The sequence below is a fragment of the Triticum aestivum genome, chromosome 3B (assembly GCF_018294505.1).
Source record: "Triticum aestivum cultivar Chinese Spring chromosome 3B, IWGSC CS RefSeq v2.1, whole genome shotgun sequence".
NCBI classification, from domain to species: Eukaryota; Viridiplantae; Streptophyta; class Magnoliopsida; order Poales; family Poaceae; genus Triticum; species Triticum aestivum.
The window spans coordinates 13,441,919-13,460,216 of NC_057801.1; the positions used below are offsets into that span (position 1 = coordinate 13,441,919).

The 18,298-nt window shown below is 44.3% G+C and overlaps 1 protein-coding gene across 1 annotated transcript; it reads left to right on the forward strand.

Moving 5' to 3' along the window:
• The first annotated feature begins 10,488 nt into the window (after positions 1-10,488).
• On the forward strand, positions 10,489-17,919 carry LOC123068249 (eukaryotic translation initiation factor 3 subunit A). Its single transcript, XM_044490765.1, has 14 exons — positions 10,489-10,630; positions 10,851-10,931; positions 11,751-12,232; positions 12,627-12,842; positions 12,911-13,279; positions 13,368-13,397; positions 14,023-14,250; positions 14,386-14,547; positions 14,701-14,922; positions 14,999-15,202; positions 15,598-15,801; positions 15,890-15,970; positions 16,428-16,629; positions 17,014-17,919. The coding sequence occupies exons 2-14, from the start codon at positions 10,886-10,888 to the stop codon at positions 17,604-17,606; spliced, it is 3,039 nt and encodes a 1,012-aa protein (XP_044346700.1). The 5' UTR covers positions 10,489-10,630; positions 10,851-10,885; the 3' UTR covers positions 17,607-17,919.
• The last annotated feature ends 379 nt before the right edge of the window (positions 17,920-18,298 follow it).

Consider the following 18,298-nt stretch of genomic DNA (forward strand, 5'->3'; position numbering starts at 1 on the left):
ATGCATAAAGGATTTGAACATATGATCTTCCACCAAGTAAACCAATTAGCATCAACTACAAGGAGTAATCAACACTACTAGCAACCCACAGGTACCAGTTTGTGGTTTTGATACAAGATTGGATACAAGAGATGAACTAGGGTTTTGAGAGGAGATGGTGCTGGTGAAGATGTTGATGGAGATTGACCCCCTTTGAGACGATCGTTGGTGATGATGTTGGTGATGATTTCCCCCTCCCAGAGGGAAGTGTCCCCGACAGAACAACTTCGCCAGAGCCCTAGATTGATTCCGCCAAGGTTCCGCCTCGTGGCGGCGGAGTTTCGTCCCGTAAGCTTGCCCACGATTTTTTCCAGGGTAAAAGCTCTGATATAGCAGAAGATGGACACCGGAGGCCCACCAAGGGGCCCAGGAGATAGGGACGCGCCTTATAGGGGGGGGGGCGCCCTCCTCTCTCCTGGACAGGGTGTGGGCCCCCTGGTGTATTTCTTTCACTCAAAAATTCTTATTAAATCCAAAAAGATGTTTCGTGGAGTTTCAGGACTTTTGGAGTTGTTCAGAATAGGCTTCCAATGTTTGCTCCTTTTCCAGCCAAAATTCCAACTGCCGGCATTCCCCCTCTTCATGGTAAACCTTGTAAAATAAGAGAGAATAGCCATAAGTATTAAGATATAATGTGTAATAACAGCCCATAATGCAATAAATATTGATATAAAAGCATGATGCAAAATGGACGTATCAGCGAGCTATGGAAAAAATGGTGGAACCGCCACCTTCTGAAGGTGGCGAGGCAACTATAACCACAATGTCAGCTCTTGCTGCAATGGGTCAGTACCTGTCCACTAACAGTGCCAAAAGCACGTTCCTGTGTAATGTTGGGTTGGTTATTAAGGCAATATCGTCCAAACTGCCTCATGAACAAGATATGCAAGCTCAAAGCAATGTTGTATCTGCGCTCCAGACACAAGTCCATTGCCTAACAGAGACCCTTTATGAAACAAGGAGAGACATTGTTCGATGTCGTCAAGATATGCATGGTTTTGAAACCAGAGTATCAGACATTTGCTATGTTGTTCAGGAGCCTAGGGGGAATGAAGGCGAGGGTTATGGTGCTCCATCGGACTATACAACATGAAAACATAACAGTCAGGTCAAATGAACTGAGCTTCTGAACTTCTGGTGGTGCATTTATCTGCTAGACTGTTAAGTTTTATGCCAACCTTCGTTTTGTTATATAGTTGTAATTTGTTTTGGTGCAATACAAAATTTATTCTTAACGTGCAGCCACCGGCTGAAGAAAACAGCAAGCCATTTTTGTATAGTGTAGGGTGTTCCCTATATTTGCACTAGTGGCGATCTTTGATGCCGAGTGGATGTAATCTGTGCAATCACCTTAATAGCCTAGCGTTAGTTTCGGCCTTATTTATTTCCTAGTCTTCTTTTTCCCTGGTTTACTAGTGGCCGCAACAACCATGGGTCTCCTACGGGTCGTAGGATCCATGGGTCTCCTACGGGCCGTCGATAAATGGGCCTCCAACAGGGCCATAGAATTGGTGGGCCTCGGGCCGTCGGATAAATGGGTCTACATGGGCCGTAAACGGGCATAATTGGTATCGACCCGGCACGGTAACGGGCCGTTAACAGGCCGTAGGACAGCAAAGGCTTAATTCTATCACAAGCATAACGAGTCGTTAATGGGCCAGAATATAGGACGGGATGGAAACGACGCAACGGGTTAATAGGCCAGAAACGGGCCGACTCTTGCCATGGGCCGAATTTGGCCCATTAGGGGAACATGCCAGTAACGGGCCGACTCTTGCCATGGGCCGAATTTGGCCCATTAGGGGAACAGGCCAGTAACGGGCCGACTCTTGCCATGGGCCGAATTTGGCCCATTAGGGGAACAGGCCAATAACGGGCCGGAAGTAATCGAGGGCCGAAAAGGAGCCCAAGAACGTATGGGCCGTCAATAGGCCGAAAACTAACACGGGCTGGAAACGGCCCATGTAAATCACGGGCTGTTAACGGGTACTAAGAAAATTACTGTTCATTATGGGCTAGAGTCACCGTGGGCCTGTAAAGGGCCTAAAGATACGAAGGCCTCATATGGGCCGAAAGACATCATGGGCCATACATGGGCCGAAAGTGAAATGGGCTAGTGTTATATTCGACGGCCCACATAATGTTGTTGGGCCGATTTTCTTTAGGGCCTAACGGGCTGTGAGTTACCGGGCCATAAAATGGGCTATTTGCGAAGAGACCGTTAACAGGCTTTTCATGGGCCAGTCCTTTAACTTTTGACCAAGTCAAACGGGCCAGCTTTGTAAGCTAAATGGGCCAGTGGTGGGCCGTGGCACGTGTCGACATATCTGACCCACTGACGAGCTGACACGTGTTTCGCCCGGCCAATAAGAATTTTACACATGGAAATTTCCCATTGGTCGGGGCTATTAACGGGTTATCGGATCCAAAACCCGACCCGATAGCTTAACGGCGTTCCGTTACGGTGGATGCCACATGTCGGTCACCCTTGACGAAACCACTTTTGTGACGCGCGATTTATCGTCATGGAAGTGGACACTTCCGTGATGATAATTTTGGTAATGTCATGGAACACTTCTACGCCAGCACATGTATGACTATCTTGATTCTGTCATAAAATCATCATGGATGTACATGCATGACAAAAAACGCAACCTACTGTGACAAACACGTATCATCACGGAAGTGTACTTTTTTGTAGTGATAGCAAGGAGCTGAAAACATACATCTGTGAGAGGCTAGACAGAGCTGTGGGGAATGAGGATTGGAGGTCGAAGTTCCCAGAATATATTGTAACAAATGGGCTGCCACGACATTCTGATCATAGACCAGTCATAGTACAAACGGAAGGAGGGGACAGGAGCTGGACTAGAGGGGATCGAGGTTTCCGCTTTGAGGCGCGGTGGTTGTAGGTGGAGGGTTGTGAAGATGTTATCCATGAAGCATGGGAAAGGAGTTGGGCCAATCAAACTGGGGATGTGGCGGAGGCTCTACGTACAGTGGCAGTAACAATGAAGGAGTGGGATAGAAGTGTCGTGGGCGAGTTGGAAGGGCGTTTGAAGAAGGCAAGAGCGGAGCTTGAGAGGTGTGTGAAGGAGAGGGTCTCGTAGGAGAAAATCCAGGAGGAGGTGAGGCTCTGGTGCTTGGTTGAGGAGCTCGAAGACAAAAAGAACACTATGTGGAAGCAGCGTGCGCATGTGTGGTGGCTGGTGGACGGAGACAGGAATACACGTTACTTTCATCTAGTGGCGTCGGGGAGGAAGAAGAACAATTGTATAAAGGAGCTAAGGAGGGAGGATGGTACGGTGGTAGAGGAGGGAGATTTAACTAATCGTTTGCTCATTCTTTCAGGATCTCTTTACTTCACGGAGGGGGACCGAGTGGCCGAACTTATACAAATGGTCACGCCGTGAGTAACAGCCCCCATGAGAGACTTTCTGGATGCTGCCTTTACCAGTGAGGAGGTGAAGGTGGCATTGGATCATATCGGTGATCTCAAGGCCCCGGGGCCGGACGGGATGCCATCTATTGTTTTCAAGCGACATTGGCATTCCATGGGAGACTATGTTGTTGCGGAGGTGCTCAAAGTTCTCAACGGTGCAGCTATACCTGAAGGTTGGAATGACACGCTGGTGGTCCTTATACCTAAGGTTAAAAATCCAAACCGGATCAAGGACCTGCAGCCTATCAGTTTGTGCAATGTCCTGTACAAGCTTGTTTCCAAGGTGCTCGCCAACCGCCTGAAAGTGGTCCTTCCTGAGCTCATCTCAGAAAATCAGAGTGCGTTCGTCCTCGGCCGTCTCATTACCAATATGTCCTTGTTGCTTAAGAAGTAACACACTTTCTGAGAAATAAGAGAAGCGGCCAGGAGGGTGTCACAGCGATTAAGGCAGACATGAGCAAAGCGTATGATAGAGTTGAGTGGAATTTCCTTGAAGCAATGCTAGGGAAGATGGGTTTCAGCCAAAGATGGATCGACCTTGTCATGAAATGTGTGCGAACTGTGCGGTATCAGATTAAAGTGAATGGTGCCATGTCAGACCAATTCTGTCCTACACGCGGGCTGCGTCAAGGAAACCCTTTGTCTCCCTACATGTTTGCCATTTGTGCTGAAGGGCTATCTGCCTTGTTAGAGGAAGCAGAAAGGGCGGGTAGGATCACGGGAGTGAAGACATGCCAAACAGCGCCGAGTGTCTTGCACTTGTTCTTTGCTAATGATTCTATGATCCTGCTGAAGGCAAAACAAGAAGAAGCAGCGGCGCTCCGAGAAGTCCTTGATCTGTATGAGAATTGCTCCGGACAGTGCATCAACTTGGAGAAGTCTGCTCTCATGTTCTCGCAAAATACAAAACCTCAAGCTAAGAGCGCGGTCAAGGGGGCACTGGGCATAACGAGCGAGAATTGAAACGATAAGTACCTGGGGTTGCCTATCCATGTGGGAAGATCTAGATGGAAAGCATTTGGGTACATCAAGAAAAACATGTGTGGCCGTGTCCATGGGTGGCAGGAACGGCTACTAGCTAAAACGAGCAAAGAGACACTAGTTAAAGCTGTAGGGCAAGCGATCCCGGCATTTGCGATGTCGTGTTTTGACCTGACAAAATGGTTCTGTAAATAATTGAACACGCTCATGGGCAAATTTTGGTGGAGGCAGCAGGACAAGGAACGGACGATGCACTGGATAGACTGGGAGACGCTAACCCAAACCAAGGCCCGGGGAGGACTAGGTTTCCGAGACATGCACGATTTCAACATCGCCATGTTGTCTCGCCAAGGATGGAGATTGCTACAGTACCCAGAAAAGTCTATGTGCCCGACTACTAAAGGCCTATTAGTTCCCGGGCTCCTCAATACTTGAGGCCCAGCCGAGAGATGGAATATCTTACTCATGGAGAAGTATTTTGCACGGATTAGAGCTGGTAAAGGAAGGTTATATATGGCGCATCGAGGACGGAACACAAGTTAAGATTTGGTCTGATCCTTGGGTCCCGCGAGCATGGTCCAGGTCCGTCATCACACCAAGGGGTCAGAACTTAATGACCTATGTCAGCGAACTGATTTGCCCCATTACGGGCAAATGGGACGAGCAGCTTGTGACGGACACGTTCTGGCCGGATGGCGCAAGACACATCTTGCAGATACCCCTTCGGGAGGGTATGAGTGACTTCTTGGCTTGGCATTATGACAGCAAAGGCAACCACTCAGTCCGGAGTGCGTATAAGTTGCGGGTCCAGCTGAACAAGACATGAAACAAGGGGATGTAGGGAACAACAGTACAAATGTTGGTAATCTGGAACGATGTGATGATGATTCCTGGAAACGAATATGGAAGCTACCTTGCCCGTGGAAGATACAAATGTTCACATGGCGCCTGAAGCACGAGTTGCTGGCCTTCCGGACTAACTTGGAGAGAAGAGGAATCAAACTAGAGAGCACAAAGTGCTTGTTCTGTAGCTGTGCGGATGAGGATGGGGCACACTTGTTCATTAAGTGCAAATTTGTCAAGGAAGTGTGGCGCTCACTGGGCCTAGAGAAGGTGAGGATCGAGTTGGAAAGCTTCGGGTGTGTGCATGCAATGCTTGATTTCCTTTGGGGTCTTGATGAAAATGTACGAGTGAAGATCCTTACAATGTGGTGGAATTGGTGGAATAACAGAAATAAACTAAGGGAAGGAGAGCTACCAGTGACTGCTGAGGAGGTGACAAGACGGGTGGCATGCAATTCCATAGAGTACATGCAGATCTTCAAGGCTAAGAGGAGAGGGCAAGAGGCGGCCAAATGGCAACCACCGCGAGCTGACATGCTCAAAGCAAATGTGAACGGGGCCTATAAACCTGGAGATGATTTCGTCACCTAGGGAGTGGTAATCCGTGATGAGGCCGGAGATGTTGTCCAGGCTCGAGCAGGCAAGACCGAACATGTGGCCGATCCATTTGGCCCCGAGGTTACGGCTATGGCTAAGGCAATCAACATGGCAGCAGAATTGGGGGCCCTCCGACTATGCCGTCGTCAAGCTAATACGGTAGCACATGAGCTTGCCCAGCTTGGGCGTATCTGTTCTCCTAGTGAGTCTGAGACCTGGAACGTTGATGTACCGCCCCAAGTGGTGCTTTGTGTTGCGGGTGATAAGCCCGTACACCGTTAAGTTATAAAGCTATGCTTTCCCTCAAAAAAAAAAACAGACCACAATTTTGCTTCTCAACACACACACACACACACACACACACACACACACACACAATTTTGCTTCTCAACACACACACACACACACACACACACACACACAATTTTGCTATACCACTCTGCTCAGGTTGTACTTGGACAACTTGGGAGACAACATTTCAAAGTGTGATTTTTAGAAATTCCACGAAAACCTAAAATCTGTCTACTAGTAGAATACTAGGATACTAAGCTCCCTTGATTTGGAGCTTTCCGGTGGCTCGACTGTTGTGGGGTCACTAAGGGCGTGTCTGGTTCCTTGCATAGCCTCACGCTGCATCGTATCAACCATCCTGGCTGAGTCTAGGCTGGCTTAGCTGATGCAAAATGAGTTTGAGATGTATGTTTGGTTGTGTGCAATGTGAGGCGTTGTTTGGTGGGTTGTACACTATATCCTGGCTGAGCTGTTGAACTATGTCAGGTCAAGCCGACACCAGATGCGTGTCATCTGCACGAGATCTTTACCAACGATTTATGACACCGCCGCGACATCGGGCGGTCGAGCCTAGCCGGCATAGGCATGCTCTCCATCCCATGCAACTCCTGCAAAGCACACGCATCGGATGCGTGTTGACCATCCTAGCGCCAACAGGCGGAGCAGCATGGACGTCCGGCGGCAAGGTCGTGGGAGCTTGTACCGGTGGATGAAGAAAGAGCTCCGATGGCGGGATTGAGGCGGACGAGGGAGCTCGTATCGGCGGCGCAAGGGGGAGCTCCTGGCGGCGGCGGCTTCGCTTGGTTCGTGCGCTCAATCCCATCTAATGCGTCAGATAAGAGAGATAAGGAAGGTTGGTGTGGCACTTTTAGAGTAATTACGGAAAATATAAGGGGCAAACCGATGTATTGTTACGTTTGAAGTGGTGGCACGGGTGTGGGCGCGAGGTTGCATCGAAGAAACGCACGATTCATGCGTTCCTCTCAGCCAGGCTGAGAGGCCTCTTTTTGCATTAGTCGGCCATGCTAAGGAGGCCGCACAAGAAATCAAACGACTTAGATTTTGCATCCCCGATACGAGCCAGGTGCGAGCTAGTTAACCAAACATGCCCTAAGGGCTCCACTTTGAAGGTGCGTGTCGTTGGTTAAGAGTAACAAACATAAAAAAGATATAATGCATATGTCGGTTTTAGTAGGGTTCTAGAAGGTTTAAATTATTTTTCTTTATTTTGTGTTTTTCTACCGGTTTTGATATTTTTTTTTCTTATTTTTTATTTTTCTTATTTTTTATTTTTCTGTTTTTCCTTTTCATATTTTAATTCATGAACATTTAAAAATATATTTTAAAAATTCTGAATAGTTTTTCTAAAATCATCAATATTTTTAAAAATTTATGTATATTTTTAAAGTTCACAAACATTTTAAAGTTATATGAGCTTCTCACGCCAATCATCTTTACTTTTATTATCATTCGGCGATGCAACAATACTTGTTACTTGTTATATGAGCTTTTCATGCCGAGATTGCTGTGAGCCTCTGACATGCTTCTACACCTTTGGACCAGCACACAACCATCTTTTGTCTACAAGTAACCTAGACACATATAACAAACAGACCACAATTTTGCTAAATCTCAAAACACACACACACACATTTTTGCTATACCACCCTGCTCAAGTTTTTTTTTTCAAATAGACTCTGCTCAAGTTTTTTTTTTTTTGCAAATAGACTCTGCTCATGTTTTTTTTTTGCTTTGCAAATAGACTCTGCTCAAGTTGTACTTGAACAACCTGGGGGCATCATTTCAAAGTGTCTGTGATTTTTTAGAAATTCCACGAAAACCTACAATCTATCTACTAATAGAGTATACTAGTACTAGGATACTGGAAAAACATGTTTTAGAGTACCTGCACATAGGCCCCTCTTATCTAGCCGTCCATTCTCCGCATCAAGATTCATGCAAAAACATTTCTCCTTTTTGTTTCACTCGGATAGAACATGTCTTGAAGTTCAAACCTTTGCAGAATAGCAAAGCTTTCTTACTAGAATTAGGATAAGACTTTTAGACTTTTTGGTCCAACATAAATATACAAAATAAGTTATGTTTGATTAAAAAAACTTATTTTTAGTATTTATCTCGGAACAAAATTCGGGAAGTTTTATCCCATATTCTAGTTAGAAAGTTTTGCTGCTCTGCAAAGTTTAAAGTTCAAGACTTAATCTATATGAGAGAAAAAAAAGAGAAAATTTCATGTAGGAGGTTAGTTGTGTCGCACAGATCTTAAAGCGACATTGGAGAGCCAGGATAACAGGGCCCGGGTGCAGGTGCTCAAAAAATCTGCATTCCTAGGATACTAAGCTCCCTTGATTTGGAGCTCTCTGATGAATCGAGTGTTGTGGGGTCACTAAAGGCTCCACTTTGAAGATGTGTGTTGTTGGTTAAGAGTAACAGACATCTATATAGCCATAATGCATCTGTCGATTTTAGCAAGGTTCTAGAGGGTTTTAAGTTTTTTTCCTCATTTCTGTGATTTTTGTACCGGGTTTGATATATTTTTTGTTATTCATTTCCTGTTTTCTTCTTTTGATTTTCATCTCTTTTATGTTTCTTTTCATATTTTAGTTCATGAAAATTGATAAAATATATTTTTAAAATTTTGAATTGTTTTTCCAAAATCATTAATATTTTTAAAAGTTACGAGTTTTTTTAAGTTCACAAACATTTAAAAATTATGTGTTCCTATGGAACAGTTTTAAAGTTGTGGATTTTTTCTTCAGATTTATGGTTTTTTAATTAGCAACAATCTTAAAATCCATGAACATGTCTTGATTTGATGAACCTTTTGAAATAAAAAGAAGATAGACTGTTTTTTCCAAGTTACAAGGGAAATGAGGGGGGCACAAAGCTAGGCGAGCGAGCGGAATAGAGAACCACACTGTGCAAGAGTATCATGGGCTGCATGTGAGTGTTATAGCAGCAAAACCATGGTTTCAACATGGAATAGCAACAAACCACCATCGACTAACACCAAGACCGAAACGTGTAAGGACACGATAATCACGCATAGACAAGTCTACTCTATTATCAGAACAAATACCATCTCCAACAACGACCCAACATGATATACAGATGAAAAAAACACCACCAAAACATTTAAAGCGCAAGCCAACCCATATAAAATCACAACCAAACAACCAACCAAACATGTTTTTGATCAAGTTGCTTAAAGTTCATGATTTGATTTCTCAAATAGTAAATAATTTTTGCAGGAGGATAATACTTTCCAATGAAAGCGTTTTGACATTTTTGACTAATGCTATTTCTAGGCAAAGACAATAACCATTCCTTAGCTCTATCTATTATGGAGAAGGGAAAGAATTTCAGTTTTATAATAGCATCATTGTCCACATCTTTAGATTTTAGCATATCACACAGTTCAACAAAATTATTAAGATGAGCAACAACATCTTCGTTATAATATTCAGAAACCGGTTGTTTCATAACAAGATTTAACAGAGCAGGTTTAATTCACATGACTCTGCACTAGTTTTAGGAGCCAACAATGATTCTGAAGCATAAAAAAAACAATCATTGTGTTTTTTAGGGGAAAAATCATTAATATGTTATAGACTTCATTAGAGCGCACGTGGGTTACAATGGGCTTTCGGGCTGAACTTCGTGTTGTTGCATAGGACAATCATCCATTTATGGTCCTCATAGACCATTCCAACAAAGGCCGAATCATGGACGCAATTAGTCTTTGCGCCAAGGCTGAATCATCCACTTCAATTAGTCTTTGCGCCAAAGGCGCAACATGTCATCTTATATTTTCGAGCCAGCAATTGTTCCGAACCAAACCCGAGACTAGCGGGCAAAATAACATGATTGTGTTTTTCTTTTTTTGGGAAATCATCATTACGATTTAAATTTTTCATTAGGCCGCACTTTTTTTTTTACGTGGGTTACAATGGGCTTCCGGGCTGAAATTGGTGCTGTTGGGTAGGATAAGCAGCATCCCATAGACCCATTCGAACAAAGGCCGAATCATGGACTAAAAAAAAACCGAACTTGGGCCATAACTTTTGCTCAAACCTCCCCCTGCTTCCAGCCAAATTACCCTGTCCCGCTGGCGAAAGCACCACCTCTGGAACGGGACAGGGAGAGCCACAACCTGATCCCAGCCGCCCGTCCCACCATCGGACGGCCGACAGCGGCCAGCCGCCCGCGAAAGCCGTGGCATCAACAAAATTCCTCAAATACCCCCTCGCATCTTACCATTTCTCTCTCCACCCCATCCCCCCGGCTCGCACCCCACGCAACCCTAATAAACCCTACCTCCTCCCCGCCGCCGCCACATCCACTCCCCCTCCGCCCCCAGATCCTCCCGCGCGCCCCCGCCTCCGCCGCCCTCCGCCCCCCGTCTCCGGCGATCTACAGGTACCCCCGCTCCCCGCCCCCGACGGCCGTCGCCGCCCCCTGCCTCCATACCTTATCCGACATAGCGTCTCCCCCGTCATTTTCGGCAATTTTTCCCGGGATTTCCCCATCAGGCCGGCCCGTTCATCGGGGGCCGGCGTTCGATGCGTGTTTCGCCGTTGGTTTGCCGTGATTCCGTGAGCTAATCCGGCTTGTGCTGTTGTTTGTGGCTGGGATGCAGGAGTAGATCGCCCCCGGAGACCCCGCGCCCCGACCATGGCGACCTTCGCGAAGCCCGAGAACGCGCTCAAGAGAGCCGAGGGTGAGTCACCGGGACCTTGTCTCAGCCCGCCGCTCAATTTTATCCGCCGTGGTTTCCGATTGTTGTTGTTTGCGGTGGTGTTGCTGTGATGCCTACGTACAGGAACTTAGGGCGACGACGGGCTGTACTGTCTGGTCCATTTGGTAGTTCAATCAATCGCACATGGTCACGAAATGTATGACGTATCCGTGAGCGGTGCATTTGGAACATTTGAGTTAATTTGGAACCACTGAGTCCATATCGCATATGATAGATTTTGTCACAGGTACTGGATTTGTATTTGCCATTTGGTTGGGCCTTCTGGCCTATTTCATAGGCTGGTTGGGCGTTTGTGCTTATGCCTACGTTCCTGACCTGCTTCTGAGAATTTCAGTGTATGATAAGTTGCTCTCTTTGTTGTGTGCATTTTTATCCCCTTCTCCACTAAAAGACCACTTAGCTATGCAAAGGCCCAAGTTCTGTTGACTTGTGCTGTGTTTGACATTGTGGTTGATTATGATAATCTGGCTCCTCCAACCAGCTTTTGCCTATTTTAGTGTTTGATTAACCAACCTATCACTAGTTTCAAGGATATTTTTCTGCAACAGATTATAGAATAAAGCACAACGTAGCACAGTTCAGCAACCGCAAACTTTGAGCCCTTAAGTTTCATTTTAGCTAAACTGATTAGGATGTTTCAGGGAAATTACACACTTTCTGTGCTAAAATATAATCACAGTGCTTCTCTGCATGCCTTTCTCTTTATATTCAAATCTTTGGCAATTTTTCATATTTTACTACAAGATGTTCACACTGTTTACCGCCTTTGGTTTACTGCAGAGTTGATACATGTTGGACAAAAACAGGCAGCGCTGCAGGCGCTGCATGATCTCATTACATCAAAGAGATACAGATCATGGCAAAAGCCTCTTGAGAAGATCATGATGAAGTATGTGGAGCTTTGTGTAGATCTAAGGAAGGGCAGATTTGCCAAAGATGGCCTTATTCAGTACAGAATTGTCTGCCAGCAAGTCAACGTGTCATCTTTGGAGGAGGTCATAAAACACTTTATGCAGCTGTCCAATGAGAAGGCCGAGGAAGCCAGGAATCAGGCACAAGCACTGGAAGATGCTCTGGATGTCGAAGATCTTGAAGCTGACAAGCGCCCGGAGGACTTGATGCTCAGTTATGTCAGCGGAGAAAAAGGCAAGGACCGATCAGACAGAGAGTTTGTCACTCCATGGTTCAAGTTTCTGTGGGAGACATACAGGACAGTGCTCGAGATACTGAGAAATAACTCAAAGCTTGAAGCGCTATATGCTGTAAGCTATTTTACCGCCTTGCCATTACCCTAGTGGTCACTTAATACTTCGTTATATTTTTTGGTTCTGTCCTTTTGCATGGACTTCCTATGAGGTGAACTATTTGATTCGTTCTGCACATACTTGAACAATTCACTCTATTGGCACCCTTTTCTTTCCTTTGATGAAAAGAAACCTGTAGTATGGACTTCGTTCCATGAACATACTATTCTTTTACTTGATAACTTGTCTGGTTCTTTTGCACTCTCCCTAATTTGTAAGAAGTATAACAATTTGGCTCCTTTTGTACAAAGCATTACCAATGCATTATGTAAATACTGTTATTTACCTTTTGTATTATTGTCTACTAAATGCTTTTCACCAGCTGATCTTCCATTGACTTTTCAATATGCAGATGACTGCGCACAAGGCTTTTCAATTTTGTAAGCAGTATAAAAGATCCACCGAGTTCCGTAGGTTGTGTGAGATCATTAGAAACCATCTTGCAAATTTGAACAAATATCGCGACCAGCGTGATCGTCCTGATCTGACTGCCCCTGAAAGCTGTCAGCTGTATCTTGATACCAGGGTTGAACAACTGAAAATTGCCACAGAACTTTCCTTATGGCAGGTTTGTTCCACAACTCATCTTATCTTAAAGCTAAAAGAAATAAAGTTCACCAAGCCTTTTTCTTGCAGGAAGCCTTCCGATCTGTGGAGGATATCCATGGCTTGATGAGCTTGGTTAAGAGAACTCCAAAGCCATCTGTCCTGGTCGTATATTATGCCAAGCTGACTGAAATATTCTGGATATCTGAGAGTCACCTGTATCATGCATATGCATGGCTGAAGCTTTTCAACTTGCAGAAGAGCTACAACAAGAATTTAACTCAGAAGGATCTGCAATTACTAGCATCTTCTGTTTTGCTTGCTGCACTTTCTGTTACACCATATGACCATAAATATGGTGCATCTCATCTTGAGCTTGAAAATGAAAAGGACCGTAGCTTGCGTATGGCCAACCTTGTCAATTTCTCCCTCGACTCCAAGCGCGAGAATAGAGAAATGGTTTGCCTTCCATCTGTTCTCCAAGTTTAAGATAATTTTCCATAATATAATTATTTGTTTTCTGATAAATCTTCTGTTCACTTTTCAGGTTTCAAGAGCAACTCTTCTTTCTGAGTTGGTATGCCTTTGATCCTTTTTGTTTGCTGTTATTTTCATGTTATATACTGCAAATCTGTTTAATGTCTCTTTTATCACATGGATTCAGTCTTCTAAATTTTTTGCATTCTTGTTGAACATGTCACACATGTTCATCTTGAACACAATCTGCTATTATGCGCTTGCTTGTACACGTTACAAAGCATTCAGATATGAGATTAGTCTCCTCTGATGCCTGCACTTGATTGTAGGTGCTTAGCTGATTGCTTTTTCTGCCTTCCAGTCAGAACAATGCATAACCACATTGTGAGCAACGCTGTCTCATCAAGCAGCATTGCTAAGATGTACACACTTATCTGTACTACATGGCATGAGAGTCATTTTCCCTTCTAATCACACCTCCCACACCTGCAATGCCCTATTATCTGTTCAATCGCTCTAGTTAGCTTGGTAGCTCTGAAATATATGAAGATTCGCAAGTCTACGCTTAACAGAACATATGTTGATGCATCCCTGATGTTCTGTTCTGTTTGTGTGATGATTGAATTTACTTGCATTGCTTGCGATATATTACTAGCTGGCAGTCTACATCATACAATTTGTCTTGCATACACACTCAACTCTCATTCTGACTGCTATGAAAATAGGCTGCCAAAGGCGTGATTTCATGTGCTTCCCAAGAAGTAAAAGATCTGTACAACCTTATGGAGCATGAGTTCCTTCCTCTGGATCTAGCATCAAAAGTACAGCCACTGCTTTCCAAGATTTCTACGATTGGAGGAAAGCTTTCAGCTGCATCTTCAGTTCCGGAAATTCGTTTATCACAGTACCAATCTGCATTGGAGAAGCTTACTGCACTGAGGGTGCTGCAGCAGGTCCTATGCTATGACCCACTAGCGATAATATATCCATTCATGTCACTTATTTTGTGAATATGTATTCTCTTTATCATACCTTAATATTACTATCTGTAAAACATGTTTCATAACTCTCTTTTTTAATCATTTCAGGCATCTCGTATTTTCCAGTCCATGAAAATTGATATGCTATCTAGAATGATCCCATTCTTTGAATTCAATGTCGTGGAGAAGATCGCTGTTGATGCTGTCAAGCACAATTTTGTTGCTATGAAAGTTAACCATTTGGCAGGAGCTGTTCATTTTGGCAACATGGTATGTCGCTTGATTCTGACCACTGCTGCCACCTTCTTTAGACTGCCAGCTATATTGTTATCCCAGCTGTTCATTTTAGACTGCCACCTTCTTTAGACTGCAACATCAATCTTCCCATATATTCATTGTTATCTGACATATTTACCTTTGCAGGACATAGAATCTGATGTGCTTAGTAGTCACCTTAGTGTCCTCGCTGATTCCCTGAACAAAGCATTGAGTCTTATTCATCCACCTGTGCAAAAGCCATCCAAACCTAGTGAAAACTTGACCAGTCTTGCTGGAGTGGTGGAGAAAGAACATAGAAGACTCCTTGCGAGGAAATCAATTATTGAAAAACGTAAAGAAGACCATGAGCGTCAAATATTGGAAAAGGTTTTCTATTTGCTCATTCTACCTCTTAGTTGTTTTATGGAGTCTTTGTTTATGGCTTATGTGTTTGTATTTCCAGGAAAAAATAGAGGAGACAAAGAGATTGACTATTCAGAAGAAATCTGCAGATGAAGAAAGGGAGAGGCTTTTGAAGGAACAGAGACTTAGGGAGCAGCAGAGGATCCGTAAAGAAATAGAGGAAAAAGAGGCGAGGGAAGCAGCAAAAATGATAGAAGATTTAACAATAAGGGGGAAGAATAAGAAAAAAATTCACATTGAGGGGGTAAGATAATATTTCGGATTTCCAATAATTTTACAGCTCCATTCTAACTGTCCATGTTTTAATAGTTTGCTTACTTCCTTGGAATTAACTTAATTCTGTTTAGCGCTAAAATCTGGATGCACTATATTATGGGACGGAGGGAGTAGAATTTTGATAAAGGTCATATTTCTGTACGGTCAGCTGAATTAGTTATTTTACTTTTTGTTTCTGTGCCCTAAAAAAGGTTGATAGTCAGCTGCAGATGATGACAGGTGGTGTAGTTGAAGTGTAGGATCATTTGTTTCTGCACACTGCTTAAGTTTTTATCACTTATAGTTTGTAACGCATAGCTACATGCATGTACAATTGTAGTTTAGGTGTATGGCGTTTTAATAAATTGAATGCTCACATGGCAGGATATGACAAAACAACACGCCATGGAGGTGGTGTTGAATCAACAGGTGAAGGAGCGTCAGGAGATGGAAAAAAAACTGGCGAAGCTTGCAAAGACAATGGATCACTTGGAGAGGGCAAAACGGCAGGAGGAAGCACCACTAATCGAGGAGGCCTTCCAGAAACGCCTCGAGGAAGAAAAGATCCTTCATGAGCAAGAGCAGCTGGTTTGTCTTCACTGTTATTTTGTTGTTTACCAGATGTAGATTCTGATAGTTCTCGTGCTCACATTTATTATGTTTTTCTAATTGGCAGAGAGAGATTGAGCTCAGCAAGCAACACCATGCGGGTGACTTGCAGGAGAAAAATAGGCTTTCTAGATTGTTGGAGCATAAGGTATGTATCCTTCTTGCGACTGCATTCAGCAGTGCTTATTCCGTTCTTTAACCTCTTCACATGTGTTTTTATTCTTAGTCAGCATTCCAAGCTTATAAGTAGTATAGTTTGTCCACCGAGGGGTGCTGAGTATAGTTGTTTCAGTGATTACACTTTCTACCCTGAATTTGTTTTGTTTTGTTTGGATGATATCATTTGCTGGCCTGTCTGTTGATGAGGTTATTCATATGAGTTTAACTTTTTACCGATTAACACCAGAATAGATAGATTCAAATTTATCATGGTTTTCAGCATATGATATTTCAAGTTTTGCCTCTATGGGTATTGTCAACTTATAAGCTTTTTTCAGCATGTACTTTTTTCCTTCAAAGAAGACGACCTTCCATCTAGTTATTCTTTCCAATACTTTGGCTTGCTGTCTATCATACTTTTACCAATTTTCCCTTTTCTGTTTCAGAATGCTTTCCAGGAAAGAATTGTCCAACGTCGTGAATCTGAGTTTAGTAGCCTAAGGAAAGAGAGGGAAGAAAGGATTAATCAGTTGCTATCTTCAAGAAAGCGTGAAAGGGAGACTGTACGCAAATTGATGTATTTTCTGAACATGGAGGAACAGCGGATCCAAAGGGAGCGTGAGGAGCAGGAGGCTAGAAAGCGTGAAGGCAAGTGGATTGCTGTACTAACTTTACTATTTGTTCTACTCGCTGAGCATAGTACTAGAGCTTTATTATTATCATCATCCGGAACTGGAAGCCTGCAACTTAATTCTTCTTTTTGCTAACCTCATATGATGTCAGACCAAATCTACAATAATCTAAATTTCTTAGTTTTTGTTTATTCTGGCTCTCTACTCAACTGTTCAAACTTGTTTGAATTGTCATTATCTTAGACGATTGACTGCAGTGCAGTATTTATTTCTCATACTTGGACGGTGGATAGCTGAAAAAATAAATCTTACTAGCTGTTGCTTTGTTACTATTCCATGTTGCCCATTGTATCTGATCAATCATTGCTGTCAATAATGAAATCACCTCTTTGGTTTGCAGAGGAAGAGAGGAGAAAGAAGGAGGAAGCCGAGAGGAAGCTCAAGCTTGACGCAATCGCAGCTAAGCAGCTGCAGAGGGAGAGGGAGTTGGAAGAGAGGGAGAAGCAGAGAAGGGAGGCTCTCCTAAGAGGAGCAGAGCCCGTGCGCACAGCTGATGCACCAGCTGCTGCTGCTGTCGCACCGCCAGCCCGTGAACCAGCGGCGGCAGCCCCAGCTGCAGCAGCTGCCGCAACTGGTGCTGCTCCTAGCAAGTATGTCCCGAAGTGGAGACGTGAGGGTGACAGTAGCAGTCAGAGGCCGGCTGTGGCAGCTGAACCAGACAGGTGGGTCCGGGATGATCGTCCTCGCCCTGCTCTCCGCCAGGAGGCTCCTCCTATGCGCGATGCTCGTCCCATCCGCCAAGAAGCTCCTCCTGCACGTGATGCGCGTCCCTTCCGCCAGGAGGCTCCCCCTGCCATGCGCCAAGAGGCGCCCCCTGCTGCCCGCCAGCCGGACGGTGCTGCTCCAGCTGCATCTACTGAACGCTGGCGTCCTGGATCTAGGACCTCTGCAAATTCCTCATCCACCTCCTCGTCCACCGGCTGGAGGCGCTGAAGCTGCCTGGCCTGAAATGCGCTGTGCTCTGCCTGCTGTATGAGATTTTTGCCGTCCATCTTCCAAGTCTGGGAGCTTCATGCACAATGGAAGCCTGCCACTGATATCTGGAAGCACGGTTACTTGAATTTGCTTGTTGCGCACCTAAATTTTCGAATTGCAACTTTGCACTATTTCTCAGTCATGTTTGATGTTTTGAGAGTCACGGTACTCAATGCATAATGTGTTGCTCTTTGTTGTCGTTTATGTTCCAGACTATGCTGTTGGTTCGTCGAGTATGCATAATGAAAGCTACCGCTGAATTTTTGTGATCCTCAGATATATTAATTTCGTAGACGCCCGCCTGCATGTGGCACATAAAGATAAAAGTACATCAATAGAGTTACTATGTCCTTTTCAAAATAAGTGAATTTTGTACTAACGTTAGTACAAAGTTGTAAGTACACTTATTTTGGGACTGAGCAAGTATATAATAAGCCCCCTTTTCTTTTGTGAGAAAACTGGTTTAGGTTTGTGCCAAAAATAAATAAATATACTCTCATAGCGACCTGTAAAATCACCCCGACTTCCCTCCCTTCTAGGGGAATATTCGACTTCCTGCAAACCTTCTTCAAAGCTTTTTTTGTAAGATAGTAGGAGAACTGTTATTATGCATTAAGAAGAAGCGGTAAAGAAACCGATGCTCGGTTAAT